Source organism: Euprymna scolopes, chromosome 25 (assembly GCF_053919585.1).
Source record: "Euprymna scolopes isolate OS-2025 chromosome 25, ASM5391958v1, whole genome shotgun sequence".
Lineage (NCBI taxonomy): Eukaryota > Metazoa > Mollusca > Cephalopoda > Sepiida > Sepiolidae > Euprymna > Euprymna scolopes.
In genome coordinates this window covers 97,095,026-97,114,606 of record NC_136506.1, presented here as the reverse complement: position 1 = coordinate 97,114,606, position 19,581 = coordinate 97,095,026, and the positions used below count along the sequence as shown (strand labels likewise).

The window sequence follows — 19,581 nt, the reverse complement described above, 5'->3', positions numbered from 1 at the left end:
ACGTTTTCGAAGAACGATATGCAATAAAATTTTGTTTTAAACTTGGAAAAAATGTCATAGAAACGTACTTAATTCTTCAGACTGCTTTTGAACCATCTTGCATGAATCGAGCACTGGTTTTTGAGTAGCATAACAGATTCAAGGACGGCAGGGAGTCTGTGAAGGATGATGAGAGGTGTGGGAGGAGTAAGGAAGTCAGAACATCAGTTGATTGGCCTAGTAAAAGATTCCATGGATAAGGACCGTCGTGTGTCTATAAAGATAATACGCGTACAGTTTGATGTCGGTGTGGGAACTGTACACACAATTATTCGTGAGGAAGTTTGTTTCAAGGAAGCTCGGAGAAGATCAGACTATTTGACCAAGATTGGCATCAAGACAGTTCCTCGACCTACATACAGTTCAGACCTTTTCTCCTTATGCCTTTTGGTTATTCCCTTAGCTCAAGTAAAACCTTAGAGACTGTCGTTTGAGACAATCTCGGAGATGAAAGACGCTGTGAGGAGGGTCATTTACCCGCTCGGACAAGAGGACTTCCACGGGGCCTTTCAGAAGTTGTTACAACCGTGGTATAACAAGTGCATTGCAGCCGGGGGAAATTACTTCAAAAGGGATAGAGTCTCATGTGTGTACTGTCAATAAAAATGCCCATACGAAAAATGTCTATAAGCTTATTGAAGGCACCTCCTATATTATCTGTAAAATCGTACAATACTAAAAAAAAGTTAACGTCTCGATGCAAAATATTTTTGTTTTCTCTTGTGTTTTTTTTTTTTAATTTTTAGGTGATTATTTAAAAAGTTTTCATATTAGCATATTAGTAATTTTTAAATAAATTGTAGCTAAATATATTATTATCGACGGAATAATATTTTTGCTAAATTAGGTTTATGAAAGATTATCGCATCTCTAATAAACAGAATTACCTGTCGCTTTATGAGGGAAGAAAGACAAAAAATATTGTTATCATACGAGGCAGTACGACTGCAACAACCGTTAAGTCAATTTGATAAAAAACAAAACCGAATGATGTCATATACATGACTCAACAAATTCCTGAACAATTCCGTCCACACGCTCCAGCACAATGCTGAACAATTTTGTCAACACGACTTGACACAATCCCAAACAACTCCGTCAAAACGACACGACATGACATAACCCCAGATAACTACGTCGAAACGGCTCAACACAACCTAGGCAGCTACTCTCCGAATCACTCTAGTATCAGCCTTTTATTGCCCTTGGACAAACTCATTTTCGCCGAAGGTAGATACATTTTGCAGGAATAATATGTAGCGAGTTGAATAGCAAGATGCCTGTCAAAATTACACTTGAACTTCTGCACGCTAGTGCAGTCAGGGAAGCAAGGGTGAATTCCAAAGTCTAGCAGTTCGAGAGAAGAAGCTATTTGAGTAGAATGCTTTCCAGCATCTAGGGATCTCTAAAGTGAATGGGTGGAATTTTGCTGCTCATTGGGTTAGTTGGGGGCATTTACGCCGAGGGAGTACAAGAGCTTGAAGTTTGCCGGAACACTTTCCATTAAAATACTTGTAAAATAGGTACAGGGATCCAACATTTCGTCGATGAGATAGGGGTTGGAGTTTAGTTGCCAGTGCGAAATCTAATAGATTCGGTACTCTTTTTTGAACCCTGTGTAGGAATGAGAGACTAGTAGCAGATGCAGCAGCCCAAATATGACAACAATACTCCATGCATTAGCGAATGATGACCTTCTAGAGGTACAGGATACTCTCAGGCATAAGTAACCTTCAGCATAGAAAAGTGAGCCCACCTTCTTCACAGCACTTGGTAATGCCCTCGGCGTATTTGCTCCAAGTAATGTTCCCTGTGAACGGTAAGCTGAGGAGTTTGAACGAAGAGCTTTTGGGTAGTGTATTATTAGCCATGGGTATTAGTGGCTGAGGTTTCCAGTAATTAATAAAGGAAGGAAGCTTATTCTTGATAACTTAAACGTAAATAAAAATATTACGAAAAAAAGCCGACGTAATATTACATGGTTTAATCCTCCTTTCTTTTTATATTCAAATAAACATCCTAATTCTTTTAAATTATTTTTAATAATTTAACATTTAATATAAATAAAATACCCTTATTAACATAACTTCTTTTAGATTATTATATTCAATTGTACCTCATCTATATGATTACGTCTTATGATAGCAACATTTAAGAAGCAAACAAAACGTTTATGACTTCAAGCCAACAACTAACTTCTGTAACTATATTGATAAAAGCAAATGCCGTTTAGGTAACAACTGCATGCATAACGACATAAAGATTCAGACTAATATGCTATATATGTTGCATAACTTAACTAATAAAAATAACACAAATACATAATTTTGTAACCAAGCCTAATGTTTTGAAATGAACAAAATATGAACGACTATTACTTGTAACGCGATGAATTATAAGAATTATTATAACTCTAGAAGTGCACTATTGAGCTGTCTAAAGAAGAACTTGTGTTGTTTGTTTAAATATTTAAATACTATTATACTATTATACATAATAAAAATATTTATGGAAACATAATAAAAACAATAATTACATACATTAACCCTAATAGCATTTATAATAATAATAATAATAATAATAATAATAATAATAATAATAATAATAATAATAATAATAATAATAATGGATAAGTAAGGCTTATATTAAATGTTTCTAAGACAAGTGTGCTATATTTCCTGCAAGTAACGCTGATACTTAACAATTCAAAAATAATATTTATTTTTTTACTTAACATTCTCTTATATCTCCTCGGGCAACGCCGAGAAACGTATCCTGCTCGTATTAAATATATTTTTTAAGACAATGCTTCTTCTTTGTTGAATATTAATCTAACTTTTGTATCTTTTCCCCATAGTTGGTGGCGGAAGCGCAGGCTGTGTTCTCGCAGCTCGCCTCTCCGAGAACGAAACCAACAAAGTGTTGCTTTTAGAAGCTGGTTCTGTGGAAACTGATCATATATTTATGGATATTCCGGCAGGTGTCGTTCAGCTAATGCGATCTAATAGTGACTGGAAATACTTCACGGAACCTCAGAAAGATTGCTGTAAAGCACTTGAAGATCAGGTAAATTACCGTGTGTGTGTTTGTTTGTGTGCGTATGTGTGTTTGTTTGTGAGTTTGTGTGTGTGTTTGTGTGTGTGTTTGTGCGTATATGTCTTTGTGTGTGCGTGTGTTTTGTGTGCGTGTTTGTGTATGTTTCTGTGCGTGTGTGTGTTTGTGTGTGTATGTGTGTTTGTGTGTGAGTTTGTGTGTGTATTTGTGTGTGTTTGTGTGTATATGTATTTGTGTATGTGTGTGTTTGTTTGTGAGTTTGTGTGTGTGTGTTTGTGTGTGTATGTGTGTTTGTGTGTGAGTTTGTGTGTGTGTGTTTGTGTGTGTTTGTGTGTATATGTATTTGTGTGTGCGTGTGTGTGTTTGTTTGTGAGTTTGTGTGTGTGTTTGTGTGTGTATGTGTGTTTGTTTGTGAGTTTGTGTGTGTGTTTGTGTGTGTTTGTGTGTATATGTATTTGTGTGTGCGTATGTGTGTTTGTTTGTGAGTTTGTGTGTGTGTTTGTGTGTGTGTTTGTGTGTATATGTCTTTGTGTGTGCGTGTGTGTTTTGTGTGCGTGTTTGTGTATGTTTCTGTGCGTGTGTGTGTTTGTGTGTGTGCTTGTGTGTTTTTTTTGTGTATGTTTGTGTGTGCGTGTGTAATATGCATTTAAAACGGAAGGCATCGACGTTTTAATCGCTTAAAATACACAAAAAACCTGAGCAAAATCATGCAAACTCATCAAAATAGACATTAATTTTCTACACGTGACAACGGTGAAAAATATTTTGTTAAGCTCTATTTTAACATCGACAGAGTGTAACGTTACGTGGCGTTACACTTTACTTAAATAATTAATACAAATAAAACTGGAAATAAATAAATAAATAAAATCCGGGTCGGCATCTTTTACTTTTTAACAAAAGCATTTATTAATGTTACTCTCCCGTTAATTAAAAAGTCTCTCGCTACCACATGTCCATCTAGCCCGGTTTCCATTTCTCCTTCCTCCGACCGTATTCCAGCCACAGTCTGCCCATTCTCGTCCTCGACTTTACATGTCCATTTTCTCTGATCTGTACTTTGCTTCTCTGATCACGTGGTGCAATTTTTTCTCCTGTTTTTGTCCTTTTTCTTCTCACGCACGTTCGCTGCTGATGATATTTTTCCACGTGATCATATGCACTGTGTTACAAGTGTATTAATAGCCTAATGGATACGATCGAAGACTATCAAGCTGAGAAATATTTTCGTGAGCTCTATCTTAAGATTGTCGTGCATTAATAGATACAATCGAAGAATATTTACTTGAAAAATATTTTCTTGGGCTCTATTTTAAGATTGGGGTGCATTAATAGCCTAATAGATATAATCGAAGACTATCTAGCTGAGAAATTTTTTTTGGGGGGGGGGCTCTATCTTAAGGTTGGGGTGAATTAATGGATACAATCGAAGAATATCTAGCTGATAAATATATTTTGGTTCGATATTAAGATTGGAAGTGCATTAATAGCCTAATCGATACAATCAAAGACTATGTAATCGACTAAGTTGTCTTCGAATTCTATCGGATCTGTTTCTATTTTTATTAATAATCACGATGACATATCGGCTGTTAGATCATCAAAGTTAAGCAATATTAAACCTGCCCAATCCCACGTGGATGGATCATTTAGAAATAACGGGGAGAGTTGAAGAAACATCTCTGAAAAAAATGTTTCCCAGAAGATGTATTAAGCTAGTACTTCATTACGTGTTGATGTGCAGTAACTGAAAGTTTTGAACTCAAACATATGACGAAGCTTTCCTTAGTGAGTGTGCAATTTTAAAGACGGAATTTATTCAGATTATGGAAATGAGTATAGTTTTATGCCATGTACTTTGACTTATTTCAGATTTATCATAGACAAATCATGAAAAAGGCATAACAATTCCTTAATACAGTAGAACCCCGGATACGGCATCAAAAAGTAGTAACAAAATACAGTACAGTATATAATACACATGTATATAATCAAATAATATTATCAATAACACTGTAATGCGGGTCAAATGCCGTAATCAGGGGCCGAAAAACATCGTATTCCACATCGTAACCTGGAAAAAAAATATCCTATGGCCACCTTTTAGTTGAATGAAAACTAGCAGGTCGCCCGGCGTTGCCCGGTCGTAAAATATGCTAAAATATAATATTTAAATTCGTGCAGATTTCGTGTTTATTATCATAGAACCAATTCTCTATTGAATATTATATTGTACCTAATATATAGTAGTGATTTCAAAAGTACATATGACTTGGGTACCATCAGCTAGAATCGAAACCAAGACGTATAGTGCTCCAACCTAACTTGTTACTGTTTGAACTATCGTCAGATGGATAAGAAACGGTTAAAAATGAGTCAACTTTTATGTATAAATATGTGTTTGCTTGTGTGTACAAATAACACATTCATTCCACTTACGCTTTCGAAGTTCCAATTTTTTTTTTTTATTTCAATTTTGACCCATCGGCTATTTTTATCGGCTAAATCCTCATACAAGAATGGTTCACAAAAAATACAATCATTTGACCTGCCTCGCTAAAGTCTGCGACCTTGTGTCTCGGGGGTGGTACACTCTGGAAAAATTGAAACCAACAGACAAACATAGTAAGTTTTATAGATTAGATTTGCATGCACTCATGCTCAACCCCTTAAAAATATACAAATTTCTACTTGAAATAAATCTTCCACAAAAAATAATGTAAAGGAGTGTAAAGGCATAATTATTACAGTTATCTCCCTTGATTAACCAAGATTAAAAAATGTACGCTTCTGGCTGCAAGTTAAAAAAAAAAACTCATTATACGCGTTTACAGAAATTATGGCAAGAACTTATGCACTATCTAGCTAGTCTTTCAAAGTCATCGGTGATAGTTGTAGCCTTGCAGGCAGGTAATAATCAACATAAACACAGTGGGTATAGTTAACAAAAAGGTTATTAGCCAACGTATATTACAGAAGTACACATCATTATTCTGGTGCCATAACTACTACAAATAGCTACTTAATAACATTTTTAAATGTAACTATATTTATAGTCTCGGGGTAAGTTCATTATTTCTTAAATAGTAGATCAGTTTAGTACATTAACAAAGCTTCTTTCTTAGAACAGCACGCCTGTGGAACTCTGTTCCGTCTGCCTGCTTCCCTCCTGACTACAACTTGGATGTCTTCAAGTCCAACGTAAACAAATTCCTGATGAACCGCTCCCTTAAGTAGACACTTTAAATATCCACACTAAAGTACTGTACTTGCAATAACCCTTATCCCTGAGTGGCTTCCGGGCCTTGATAAGTGGTGACCACCTTGTAAAAAAATATATATAACAATTGTCCAAGTAACTGACCATGTTTGTATGTTTGAATGGTCTCAACAAACCTTGCCACAGATTTTTATTTTCAAGATGAAATTTTGAAGAGGTAAAATCTTTTATGACGATTTAATATTTCCAGAGAACATCCGGAGATATGTTTGCGTATCTCCTAAATGGTTTCAGGTGATTAAACAAAGGAATTCATTGCTACACGAGAATCATATTTATATTTACATTTTAAGTGATGAATAAAGGGAGATAACTCCAACTGTTTAGCTCTGACGTTCATGAAAGTAAAACAATAGTTTTAAGACAAAGAATAATAAGCACACAGAAATAGGAAATAGTTTCAGGTGATTAAACAAAGGAATTCATTGCTGTACGAAAATAATATTTATATTTGTGCTGTCGTATTTCTGATATTTTTATTAAATATAAACTAAAAATAAAAAGATATCTATATATAAATGATAATAAACTTTAAATCACAAAAAATAATAGAATAATTAACCTTTTTTCTGATTGGTCTAAAACTTTTGGTTATTTGAAGCCACAAAAAAAACAATAGAATAATTAACCTTTTTTCTGATTGGTCTAAAACTTTTGGTTATTTGAAGTCGCCATCTGTTAGCATAGCTAGAAAGCAATCGTTCTTTTTTGGAAATTAGAAGAGCATCGTCACCAACCCCCCCCCCGCACTCCCACCCGGGTAGCAATACTCTGGTAAGTTGGCCCGTTATATCCTACTTTTTTTTATTTAATTTTTCAAGCTGGATCCAATTTTTGCGGTGCGTTAGTATAAGGGAGTACCTGAACAGATAAAAACCAGCTGTTTTAAGTTTTGTAGGCCTATCTAATCTCTTGAAAGTATTCACAAAACCTACATATTTACACTTTAAGTGAGGCACAAAGGGAGGTAACTCCAACTGTTTACCTCTGGCGTTCATGAAAGTAAAACAATATTTTTAAAACCAAGAATAATAAGCACACAGGAATAGGAAATTACTTTATATGATTAAACAAAGGAATTAATTGTTGTACGAAAATCATATTTATATTTACACTTTAAGTGAGGTACGAAGGGAGATAACTCCAACTGTTTACCTCCGGTATCAACAAGATGAAAATATGTCTGCATAGTAAATTTATAACTTATTTTAAGATTATTAAAATATTATTCATATATTTCGGCAATATTCTCACTCATGTTGACCTTCCGTTGGTCGGGGGTATGAAGTAATGCTCGTCTTTACACAGCACTACGTGTCAAAGATCTCAAAGGAGAATTTGGTTGGGAAATCTTGCTCTATCCTGCATCTAATCCTGATATAGTTTTCTCGAATTATCACTTAATTCGATGGTTACAAAACCATTTAAATGAATAAATTTAAAGGTTAACATCGCGAGGGAGATTGAATATGGATTAGTTGATATTTCAAATCGAAACCTAAGGAATTTTACAGGTGAGGTATTTATAATCTTTTCGACAGGTGGAATCACGTTATAGAGAGCAAAGGTCGAATGACAATTTTCAAAATCACTGTTACAAGAAAAAAGGCTGTCCCTTTCCTTGTAAATAAGAAGAACATTAGATAAATGTAAATAAGTTTAGGATAGGCCGAGACTCGAACCTTGTAAGCAAGGTTAAGAAATAGAATGTTAGAAATGGGAATGTTAAAAAGGTCTATTGTTAAATTCTATTATAAAATGGTTAGATATTGTTTATATTCTAAAAAAGAATTGATTGTCCATTCTTTTATGAAACTGAATATTAAAAATGTCAGCTAAAAAGAATTAACAATACAAATTAAAAATGTATTGTAAAAAAATAGGTTAGGTTAAAAAATAGGTTAGTTAAAAATTCTTTGTTGTCAAAAGTGTGTTAGGAAAAACGTGTGCATAGCCACGTGAATTGGTCACGTTTTGGAAACACATTTCTGACGTCATAGCAAAAGGGGGGATTTTTTTTTACATTTTCACCTCAAACAAGGCACATTGCCACTTTGGTGTAGGAGGCTACTATCAGGGGTAACAACTACTGGGGTACTATGTATGGATTTTGGCAGCAAGATGTCGGTTCATGGCTCAATATAGGAGCTAGAGTTAGTCAGATCAGAGTAGTTGAAGCAGAACAGTCAGCAGAGTCGGTCGCAGAGAGTTGATCGGCCAAGAGTTGACATAGTCAGTGGTCAGCTGCCCCTTCGGAAGCGAAGGGTAGAAAGATTAAACTATGTAGAACAAATGTGAATTCCTGGCGTCATCATCATTCGACCGGTCCAATGAATAAAGAATCATCATCTTTGTGTTTTTTGTAAATTCAAGGTAATGTGTTAAACATCTTATTATGAACATTGCGTAACTTTTCCAAGAATATGTATCTCTCATCTCCCCCCTATATGTGTAATAAGAAATGTAAGAATTGTGCATCATATCGCCCTCTCTCTTCGCTAATATATGTTATAAGAATTCACAGAACTGTATAAATATCTCTGTCTCCCTCTTATCATTGTTATATATATATATATATATATATATATATATATATATACTAGCAAAAGTACCCGTCGTTGACTGGGTTCAAAAACAGCCTACAGAAAATGGACTCTAATTTATGAAAGTATGATAGGTTATGAAAAGGAAGGGTTGTAAAGAATTAGCTTCGAATTTGGGGGTATCAAAACCAAAGCAAAATATGATGAAAGTAAAAATAAAATAGATAAACCCCATAATTTATTATATCATACCTGTTCACACTGAAACACTTATCACAATATTCTGTGGATATATATTAAAAAACCTTGTTAAACTTTGTGACATATTTCCATTCTATGGGGGTCAGGCGCGAACGTACACCCCATAATTTTATTATACCATATTTCTTCAAACTGAAACATAATTATCAAAGTATACTTACGCAGATAGATATGAAAAGTCTTTATTAAAGTTTGTGCCTATTTCCATTCTATGGAGGCCAGGCGCGAACGCAGACCCCACAATTTTATTATACCATCCCTATTTAAGTTAAAACATACTTATCAAAGTATTATTATTATATGTACAAAGTATTATTATTATATGTACATCTGTATCAAAAACACTTGTAAACGTTTCTGTTTTTTTTTTTTCATTTTAAATTTTTTATCTCCATACTTTGTGGACCAGGCGCGAACGGAGACCCCACAATTTTAGTGAACCACCGTTCTGCCAGATCAAACATATCCATTCCTGTGTCTCGATACATCTTCTATCATTATATGTGATCAGTTTTCTATAATAGTCAACCATATAGGAGCCTATTCGTGACCACACACACACACACATTCAGCTTTATATATATATATATATATATATATATATATATATATATATATATATATATATATATATATATAAAGCTGAATGTTTAAGTGATATGACAGGAGATTCATATTGAAGAGAGACGGCAGGGACATATATATATATATATATATATATATATATATATATATATATATATGTCCCTGCCGTCTCTCTTCAATATGAATCTCCTGTCATATCACTTAAACATGACCCCCACAATACAACATTACGTTTTTAATTTACAAGAGAAAATTTTTAATCGGCAAAAACATTTGCACCGATATGATATACGTCAAAGAAGTATTACACCTTGTGATTGGCTCAATAATTTTTACACTCAAGCGAAAATGCAAACAAAAACACTTTACACCTCAGGGATGAGATAACGAAGTTTTATAACCTAAAAAATTACACCCTTTGTGATAAGTCAAAGTTTTTACCCTTGTTGTAAGATGTTTTACACTTCTGTGCTTATTAGAATAGGTTTTACACCATGGCGTAAGTCAGGAAAGTGTTACAGGGATGAGACAACGAAGTTTTATATAGTTACAAGTAAAACAGTTAACTGTTATTCCAATCTGCCAGTGTGGGTTAGTCATACCGAGAAGATATTATTTGAGCCGTGATTTGGAATATTTGGTCAGGGTTTACTTCCATTGTTTTTAATATTGGGGGATGAGCTTCCTTGTCGCTTCAGTTGCTTGGAGACTGGGTTGAAAGTAACAGTCAAAAATCCGTTCTTGACAATCAGTCCGATAGGTGCAGGGTCAGGAATATGCCCAGTACATATCGGATCGAGGTACGCCGCCTGCGTATTACCTAGGAGATCCAACCTGCTAGGCCTTGCAATCCGGCTTTTATGTGAAGCAAGCTTATCGCTTATTGCCTGAGTCGCCCCTACCGGGGAATGTCGATGGAGATGCCCAGACAATTTTTTCTAGGCCAGGATGTCCCTTATTTAGGGGCGCTGGTTGGACATCGCCGTTTTTCGACCTTTTGTCACATCTTGCTGAGGTGGGCAGCAAGTCAATATCTACTTCTCATACCAGGTTTTCCTGACAAACTCCTGTTCAAAGAGACATTAGGCACACGATGATAGTTTCTAGTAGGCATTCAAGTTCTCTTCGGTAAGCATTCGTTCTCTCCGATACATTTTGTGATTGGCAAAATATTTTTTATACTCAAGGGAAAAGCCAAATACGTTTTACACGTCTGAAACTAAAAATAAATTCACTCTACACGTCAGGGATGAGACAACGAGTTTTATATCGTTGCGATAAGTTAAACAAATGACTTATTCGTATCTGATAAAGCAAATTATTTTTATAACGGTTCGTTTTTTATTATCTTTCTTTGGCAGAAGAGTTATTGGTCAAGTGGAAAAGTCCTTGGCGGTTCGAGCAGCACCAATTTTATGGTGTACGAACGTGGAAGTCGTTATGACTACGATTCTTGGGCAGCTGAAGGTTGTGACGGCTGGAGCTATGAAGAAGTCCTTCCTTATTTCTTACGTTCTGAAGGCTGCCGTATCAAGGAACATGAAAATTCGAGTAAGTTTTTCTATAATGATCTTGCATATAATGTTTTGGTTAATCGTTAGATAATGAGAAAACAGAAATTAGCTTAGTGATCTCTGTTCATGTTTCTTTGAAAGAAAACATAAAAGACTACATTATTCCTCCAAATCCATGAAGAATTTTTTAAAGATGAATTAGAATGTGTTTAGTGAGTTGTACGTTTGAATGTAATCAGCAGGCTTCTTGCGAATAAGAAATATTCGGCTAAAAGAGGGGGGCATACAGAGATTTTGAAATATCTCTAATTTAGCTTTGACCAGACAGAATTTGGTGCTGAACTTATCTTTTACAAATTTCACACAAAGCTATTTTATATGTCTGGTAGTGTTCTTAGATATGTTTTGTACGGAAATGCATCCGATAAGTATCGAAAAAAAATCCGATCTTAATAATAGTTTTCTCTTGCTTCATTAAAAAGAACCGTATCCATTCGGCTACCGTTAACCGTTAAGATTACGTTGCGTTTCTCCTATGTATATTTTGTCACAATCAAGGCAGGGTATGGAGTATACTCACATTTTGATCTTAGTTTTAGTGTTAGATACAGATTTACAGGTTAGACCCCTGATTGTCGAGGAGGTTTTTTTGTGATATTTGGATGGCGATTTTGTTTAGACGTTTGTAAATGGCGTTGTCATATATAAATATATATATATGTACGTATATAAGAAACTCGTTTCTTATCGTTGAGCAGTTTCAGTTGAATTAAGTCGGTCAATTTAGTTCTTTTATAATGATTAGATCACTGTGACTGACGTAAAAAACATCTAATAATAAAACGTTTAAACTTCAACGTTATTTCACGCGGTTAACGGTAGCCGAATGGATACGGTTCTTTTAAATGAAGCCAGAGATGGCTTCTGTCGCCGGGTTCGAATCTGTCGAGTGGTGTTAATCGTGACACCCTGCATTCTCGAAAGGATGAAACACTAGTGTCTGTAGGTATGTAATAATTCTTATAGTAAATAATACATATATATATATATATATATATACATATATATAGTAATTTATAAAATATATATGGCGATTAAGCTACACTGAAACGCAGATAATTCAGTGTAGCTTAATCGCCATATATTTTTATAAATTACTAACTAGCTCTACATACGTATTGAGCACTTTTGAAGTAAATACTTAAAGTTTACGCATAAATCTATACTTTCGTATATTAAATTTATGTGAGTAAATGAAATAGTTATACATATATATATATATATATATATATATATATATATATATATATATATATATATATATATATAAACAAGATACGTGAAATGTGTTAGTTTACGTAAGTAAGAAAGATTAAAAATTTAGCGGACGTGTCAGGGAAGTGACGTAAAAATAATCTGGAAATGGTTATATGTATATTATATAGTGTGAAAATAGAGTTTGTTAGTGTAGAAGGACATGTAATATTTTACATTTACTCTTTCTGTTTTCTTTCTGTTTTCTTTTATGCAGCTTACCATAATTCCAGCGGACCAATGACAGTAATAAAGGCAGATAATTCTCCGTTGGTCAAGCATTTCTTAGAAGCAGGCAAAGAACTCGGCTATAAAGTGGGCGACATAAACGGAGAACTAAATGAAGGTAAACATATCAGCAGATGTCTTGAACTTTCTTAATAAAATTATAACAGTATTGAATTGTTTTTTCTTAAAGCAGAAATCTTTAAGTGCGTTTTTAATGGATTAAGTCGAAGAAACAGAAACAAGGAATCAAGTTCATCATCATCATCATCATCATCGTCTTGTTGGCATAGGTTTCCCCGATATTTTTCTAGTCAGAATTCTTTCTAGAAAGGCATTAGAGAGAAGGGACTACGTGAAGGTTGCCAACATTCTAAGTGAAAGTGATTTTGTGGGACAAATTGGATTCGAACTTAGAACATTCAGGTCGCCATTCCGTGTCGTTAACTACTTGATCGCCGTCACCTCCGGGATTTTTATACCTGTCCCACCCATCCCAAAAAAATCAACAGAGATTATACCCTTCCTGTAATGAGCTGGTCCATGTTGATTGCAGTGTAAATTTAGCCCTGTGCAATTCTAAGACATCCACTCTCCCAAGCTTTGCCTTCTCTCTTTGTGAAGGGGATAGTTTATTGCTAACCGCCTGAAGCGCCCTGCCGAGAATGCCGACATGGCTGCACATGCATCTTTTGCAAAGTAAGAGTGCTCCTTCTCTGAAACATTGACCTTTTTAATCCCAATTTCCGACCCTTGTGTCACAGTTCTTTATGAGGGAAAGAACTAAATACGCATCGACGGCTCTCAGGAATAATGTTAAAACAATGCAGTACGTCAGAGTGGTTGACAATTTTTCGATTACACCCCCCTCTTTGTAGAAAAGTGCCCAATTGAGAGTGAAATAATTAATGTTTTTAGCCAATTTTTTCGATATTTGTCGTCCGAAGTGTCGAGCATCAAAACGGTACCGATCTCGTGAAAATCTGTCGCCTCTGTCGAAAGTTTTAGTCAGGCATACGTACGTACATGCATACACACATACATACATTTAAACAGACAGGTGAGATTTATATAATAGATGATGACCTGCTGTCTGATCCAATTATTGACCTTTCGTAACTTTGAACATTCATGGTTGGAACTTAGTGAATAAACTTTATTTTTTACCAAATATGATAGGATTATAGAATTGATTACAGCACTTCTAATGACAGCAGTTTAAGTAATGCTTTCAGTGCTCATCATTTTTACACTCTGTACATATTGTATTCGTCACTAGCAGGCCGCCTGGCCTTGCCCGGTCGTAAAATATGCATAAATATTATATTTTATTTCATACAGAAACTGAGACATGTGCAAGCGTGTTTTTACTAAACAGTTCAATTCTTGTAAGTGAAAAAAACTACTCTAGCTGAGATCGAAACCAAAGCCTAAAGACAGTGGGTCAAGTACGATAACCATTTGGCCTGCGTGGCACAATCTTTAAAAACCGTTTTCAAACTTACTTATTCTTTACATAAGGAATCTGTCATGTGAACCATTCACGCATATGCATTTGTGAAACAGTTGACAAACAGATAAAACTCCGATGATCCCTCATCTACTAATTCTTTAATTTTGACCCCTTAGCAGCCGTTTTTTTTTTTTGTTGTTTTGTTTTTTGTTTTTTTCGGATGAAAGCCGATTAAAACATGTGCGGGTGAGTATTATGCTTTTTTAAACAGTTCACTTTTTGTAAGTAAAAAATACCACAGATGCTCGAGCTGAGAGCGAAACCAAAGCTTAACGACAGTTAGTCAAGTACGATAACCATTAGACTAGCTTCATACGATCTTAACAATGTGTTTTCAAACCTACTTATTCTTAACATAAAGAAGATGTCATGTTTCAAGACTGCACATGTGCACTCGTGAATCAGTTGAAAAACAGATAAAAAATCCGATGACTCTCAAGTACCAATTTCAATGTTGACCTCTTAACAGCTCTTTTTTCAATGAAAATTGATTAATAAATTTTCCACGTGTCTGAATACCTTATATATCAAATTTTAAGTTTGTAGATAAAAAAAAATGGTTCAGTAGGTTGAGAAATGTCCTCAGACACACATTCTCACTTTTATGGATATATAGATTTACCTGTTGTCTGACGAGCGTATCGGCCTTTCGTAACCTCCAACCTCCCAAGACTATATACTCTTTAGCTGATCTTTGAATGCCTCTAATGACCTTGAATATGTTAGAATATTGACTATTGCAATTTTCATAACGATTCACTTGTATTCACATGCACTCGTCATTGAAAAAACGATGAAGACTGTTGCACATTAATGACTGAAATTTGGTGGACAAGTCAGATACAAACTAAACTTTGTTTCCACCAAAATGGTTAGGTTATAGAACGTATTGTAAAATTTATTAACGATTCCTTAACGAACATTTAAAGGAGTCGCCCTATTTTTTCACTCCTCTTCCCTGCAACCTTTTTCTCACAGAAGAGACGTTGCGAGCCTGTCTCTGCTTTATCGTTATTTTCATGGCAAGTGCTCGTCTGAGCTCCAATTTATGCCCCCCTCGCCAAACTTTCACGAGAAACACTCGTCTAGCTGAAAACACTATCAATAATTTCCCCCACTCTTTATCTGTGCTTAAACCTAATCGTAGATTCCATGAACAAAGTTTCTTTCTTAGAACTGCACACCTGTGGAACTCTCTTCCTTTTGCCTGCTTTCCAGCTGACTATAATATGGTCGTCTTCAAGTCCAACGTAAACAAGTTCTTGATGAGCCGTTCCTCTTAACTAATCCAATTTACCAAATTTCCACTACTAACAATTACTACGACATTGTCCCATTGAGCACTGTACGCTTATTAACCCTTATCCTCGAGTGGCCTCCGAGCCTTGATAAGTGGTGATTCCTTTGTAAAAAAATATACTTCTTTCAGCGCTCGTCTTTTTACACTCTGTAGATATTTTATTCGCCGTTTACCCGCTGCCTGAGTCGCGTACGTATCGACCTCACGTGACATACAACATCCCAAGGCTACCAAGTGCTGTCACAAGAGGTCTTCCTTTATGACAGTGAGATCTGGCCAGTAAGACTGGAAGACATTAAGCGATTGGACGCTTCATTCGTTTGTGAGAGCATCGCTTCTTCTCAAACAGTATGTTTCTAAAGAAGTCTCTTTCTTTAGTTACCTTCTCTAGTGGTATGTACTTGTAAAAAGTTCAGAACTCGTCTTATTGTTACATATTGGGTTATATTAGAAGGGATCTGTTAGAAGTACATTCATTACTGTACATTCATTAGTGTGTGTCTTTGCGTATTATGCCTAAAGGTCCTTATATATATATATATATATATATATATATATATATATATATATATATATATATATATATACGTGTGTGGGTCTGTTCTTATCAATGTTCTTCTTATGTGGGTGTGTGGGTGATTCTTCTAATGTCTTTTTGCCTTGCCTAGGGATGTTTCCGATGACGTATATGCGCAAACAAATGCAATGCAAACATACCTGAATTTGCCTTGGCCAGCGATGATATTCTCTCCTTCGCTGGTTCTTCATCTTGCTGGGAGTCGGGTCACTGCAGACAGATTTATTGATGAACAAACAAGATGGACTTGAAATTTCAATCTTTATTCAAGGCAAATTCTACATCTCGGATCCTGGTTGTCGGGAGGCACCCAAATTCCCGTCCGCTTAATCTGCCGCCTAGACCCTCTCTCTCGTCTCGTCATCACCGGAAGTTACCCAGAATTCAGTGTCACCTTCCAATTTCCGATGCACTCTATCTAGGCCACTCAAGGTGACTGAGTTTGACAGCTGTCAAAACTAACCCTGCTAAACTATTTAATGAGAAAATAAACATTCTTATTTTCTTTATTTCTAAGCTAATGAGAAAATAAACATTGTTATTTTCTTTGTTTCTAAAAACTACCTAGATAGCATTTAAGTTGGGACTCCCAATACAACATTATTACCACAAATGTATAATCACATTGAGACATCAATCCCCCGTTAGATCATCACATTAAGCTAAGTTGAACCTGATCAGTACAATATAGGTGACAATTTGGAAATACCAGGCGCTATATATTGGAAAACAATTACATCTCCCTACCAAAAAAAATGTAAAACTAACGTTGTAATTTTCCCTTACACATATATATACATACGGCTGGCAATTGCTTTAAAATTTGATATTCTCTAAAAACTACCTTCTTCGACGGAAGCCGGTTCAACTGGTACAAAGTTAATACTGCCATATTTATCACTCACAAAGTAATAAATACCAGATTACGAAGTGATTTCAATAAGTTTCAAGACTTTTTTTGTGAGGACTTTTATTGATAGTACACACATGAAACTCTAGTCCCCTTTCGAAGTAATCTCCTCCGGCTGCAATGAAAGACCCATCGAAGTCCTCTTGTGTGAGCGTTTCAGTGACCCTCATCACAGCTTCTTTCATCTCCTCAGTTGTCCTTGACCTAAAGGAATAACCAAAAGTCACAGAGGGCAAAGTCTGGACAATAGGGAGCGTGGGTAACATTGATGCACATCTTCGTCAAATAGTCTGTGGTAAAAATGGAGTTGTTAACTGGTGCAGTCGCACAAATCTTCCGCGTCTTCAGTTCCTCGCGAATAATTGTGTGTACAGTTTCCACATCAAACTGTGCATTTATTGTCTTTATAGATACACGACATTCTTTAGCCATGAAATTCTTTATTTGGCCAATGAATTCTGGTGTTCTAACTTCCTTACTTCAACCACACCTCTCATTATCCCTAACAGACACTGTGACTTCCTTGAATCTCTTATGCAACTCAAAAACTGATGCCCGATTCATGTAAGATGGTCCAAAACAGTCTGAAGCATTCTATACGTTTCTGTGACATTTTTCCCCAGTTGAAAACAGAATGTTACTGCATCATATCGTTCATTCTGAAGTGTCTTTAGGTCCAGATTACATTTTTGAAATTCACCAGTTGCGACAATCGGGCTTTAGTAGAGTGTATTCCAATTCCTGTTGAAGTTGTTCATTTGAACCCGAAATCATAAAAATTGGTCAGTCATCTCATAAGATGTATAGCAATAACATCTGAATTTTCAAGAGACTATGACAATTTTAAATTCCTGTATTTAAAAAAAAAAAGTCTGAAAGTTTACAGAAGCCATCTCGTGCTTCTTTTCTTGAACTGGGTATTATATAATACTAATGTTCCGTCTGCCTGCTTCCCTCCGGACTACAACTTGGATGTCTTCAAGTCTAATGTTAACAAATTCCTAATGAACCGCCCCCTTAAGTAAACACTTCATCAAATCTCCTCACTAACGTAATGTACTTGCAACAACCCTTATCCCTGAGTGGCTTCCGGGCCTTGATAAGTGGTGATCTCTGTGTAAAAAAAAAAAAAAAAAAATTAAATGTACATGGGGGAAATGATCTAAAATCTTAAATGTTTGATTCCTTTGCAGATATTTCAAAGAAAGGTAATAGCCAAAAAAAAAAAAAAATAGATTAGATTGTTAAGATTTACGAAAATATATTTTGTCTGACATTTTTTTTTATAACGGTTACATTTTTGTGTGTGTTGAAGAACATTTTTATAGAGCATTTTTTTATTTTTATTTTGTTTATTTTTGAAAACGGTATCATTAAATTTTGAAGGATATATCGACCATGTTTTCATTTTTTAAAAAATCAACCGAAATTTACACGAACAGAGTTTCTTTCCCCAAAACTTGCCATCTGTGGAACACGTTACCACGAGATTGTTTTCCCGTGAGCTACAGCATAGACGTCTTTATAACCAATGTTAATAAATACTCATCATAAACCTCGTAAATAATCAAATTGTTTTCATTCCTGTTATCACTTTAAACACTCTCATAATATGTTCATGTCGTTTGTTTTATTTGTTTTTTAATTTCATGTTTTGCATTTTTTTAGGTTTTTCTGAGGCCGAACTAACCGTGCGCGATGGCAAACGCTGGAGTACAGTAAAAGCGTTCCTCCGTCCCGCGATGTCACGACCAAACCTTCACATCTTAGTAAATGCTTTTGTTTCGAAGGTAAGACGATGATATCTAGAGATTTATCGGTTACATTAGTCGCTCCACTCGCGCTCTTGATCCAAAAAAAATTGGAGCTGACTTTCCTCTGTGCTCGGTTTTTTAAAAGAATATGAACCACTGAACGTCTCACTTTTTTTAAAGAACCGGGTTCTTTTACCGCTCTACGTAAAGATACAAGAACATACTTCTAAATTTAACAAATTTCCAACAATATGGTGAGAAATTACGAAACTGAAATTTAGAAAAATTGTGATACTACCGACAACCCCCCACGCGTTAGGAAATAAAAAAGAGGAAATAAATTTATCAGCAGAATAAAGATATAGAAAGTTATTCACTAAGGAACACAAAGGGAACTAAATAGGATTGTTAATCAGAGGGTGTCAGTGATTTTGGGACCAGAAAATAGAGGTCAATTTATATAGAGTTATTTTACGGAAAGTTTTAGAAGTGGCAGTAAGTTTTGTGATAGTTTACGACAGTTAGGATCAATTTTCGGATAGTCTTGGGTTTGCGACAGTTGAGGGCAATGTCGAGTTTGGAATCGAAGCCGGACAAGAGTAGATCGGGCGAAGTGCTGACACGACCAGACAGTTAGCGATGGAAAACTTTAGGAGTGGCTTTGTCTACGCTTTCGTGCACAAACACACACAAGCAAATAATCACACAAGCA

General features: G+C 35.3%; 1 protein-coding gene across 3 annotated transcripts in view; it reads left to right on the top strand.

Annotated features, from left to right (window-relative positions):
* LOC145247545 (putative GMC-type oxidoreductase Mb1310) overlaps positions 1 to 19,581 on the top strand; it is a 186,619-nt gene that overhangs the window by 113,042 nt on the left and 53,996 nt on the right. For all 3 annotated transcript variants that reach the window (XM_080109386.1, XM_080109388.1, XM_080109387.1), the window contains 4 exons: positions 2,897 to 3,105; positions 11,124 to 11,313; positions 12,808 to 12,936; positions 18,784 to 18,905. In XM_080109386.1, coding sequence (XP_079965512.1) covers positions 2,897 to 3,105; positions 11,124 to 11,313; positions 12,808 to 12,936; positions 18,784 to 18,905 — 650 coding nt within the window. The remainder of the gene's footprint in view (positions 1 to 2,896; positions 3,106 to 11,123; positions 11,314 to 12,807; positions 12,937 to 18,783; positions 18,906 to 19,581) is intronic.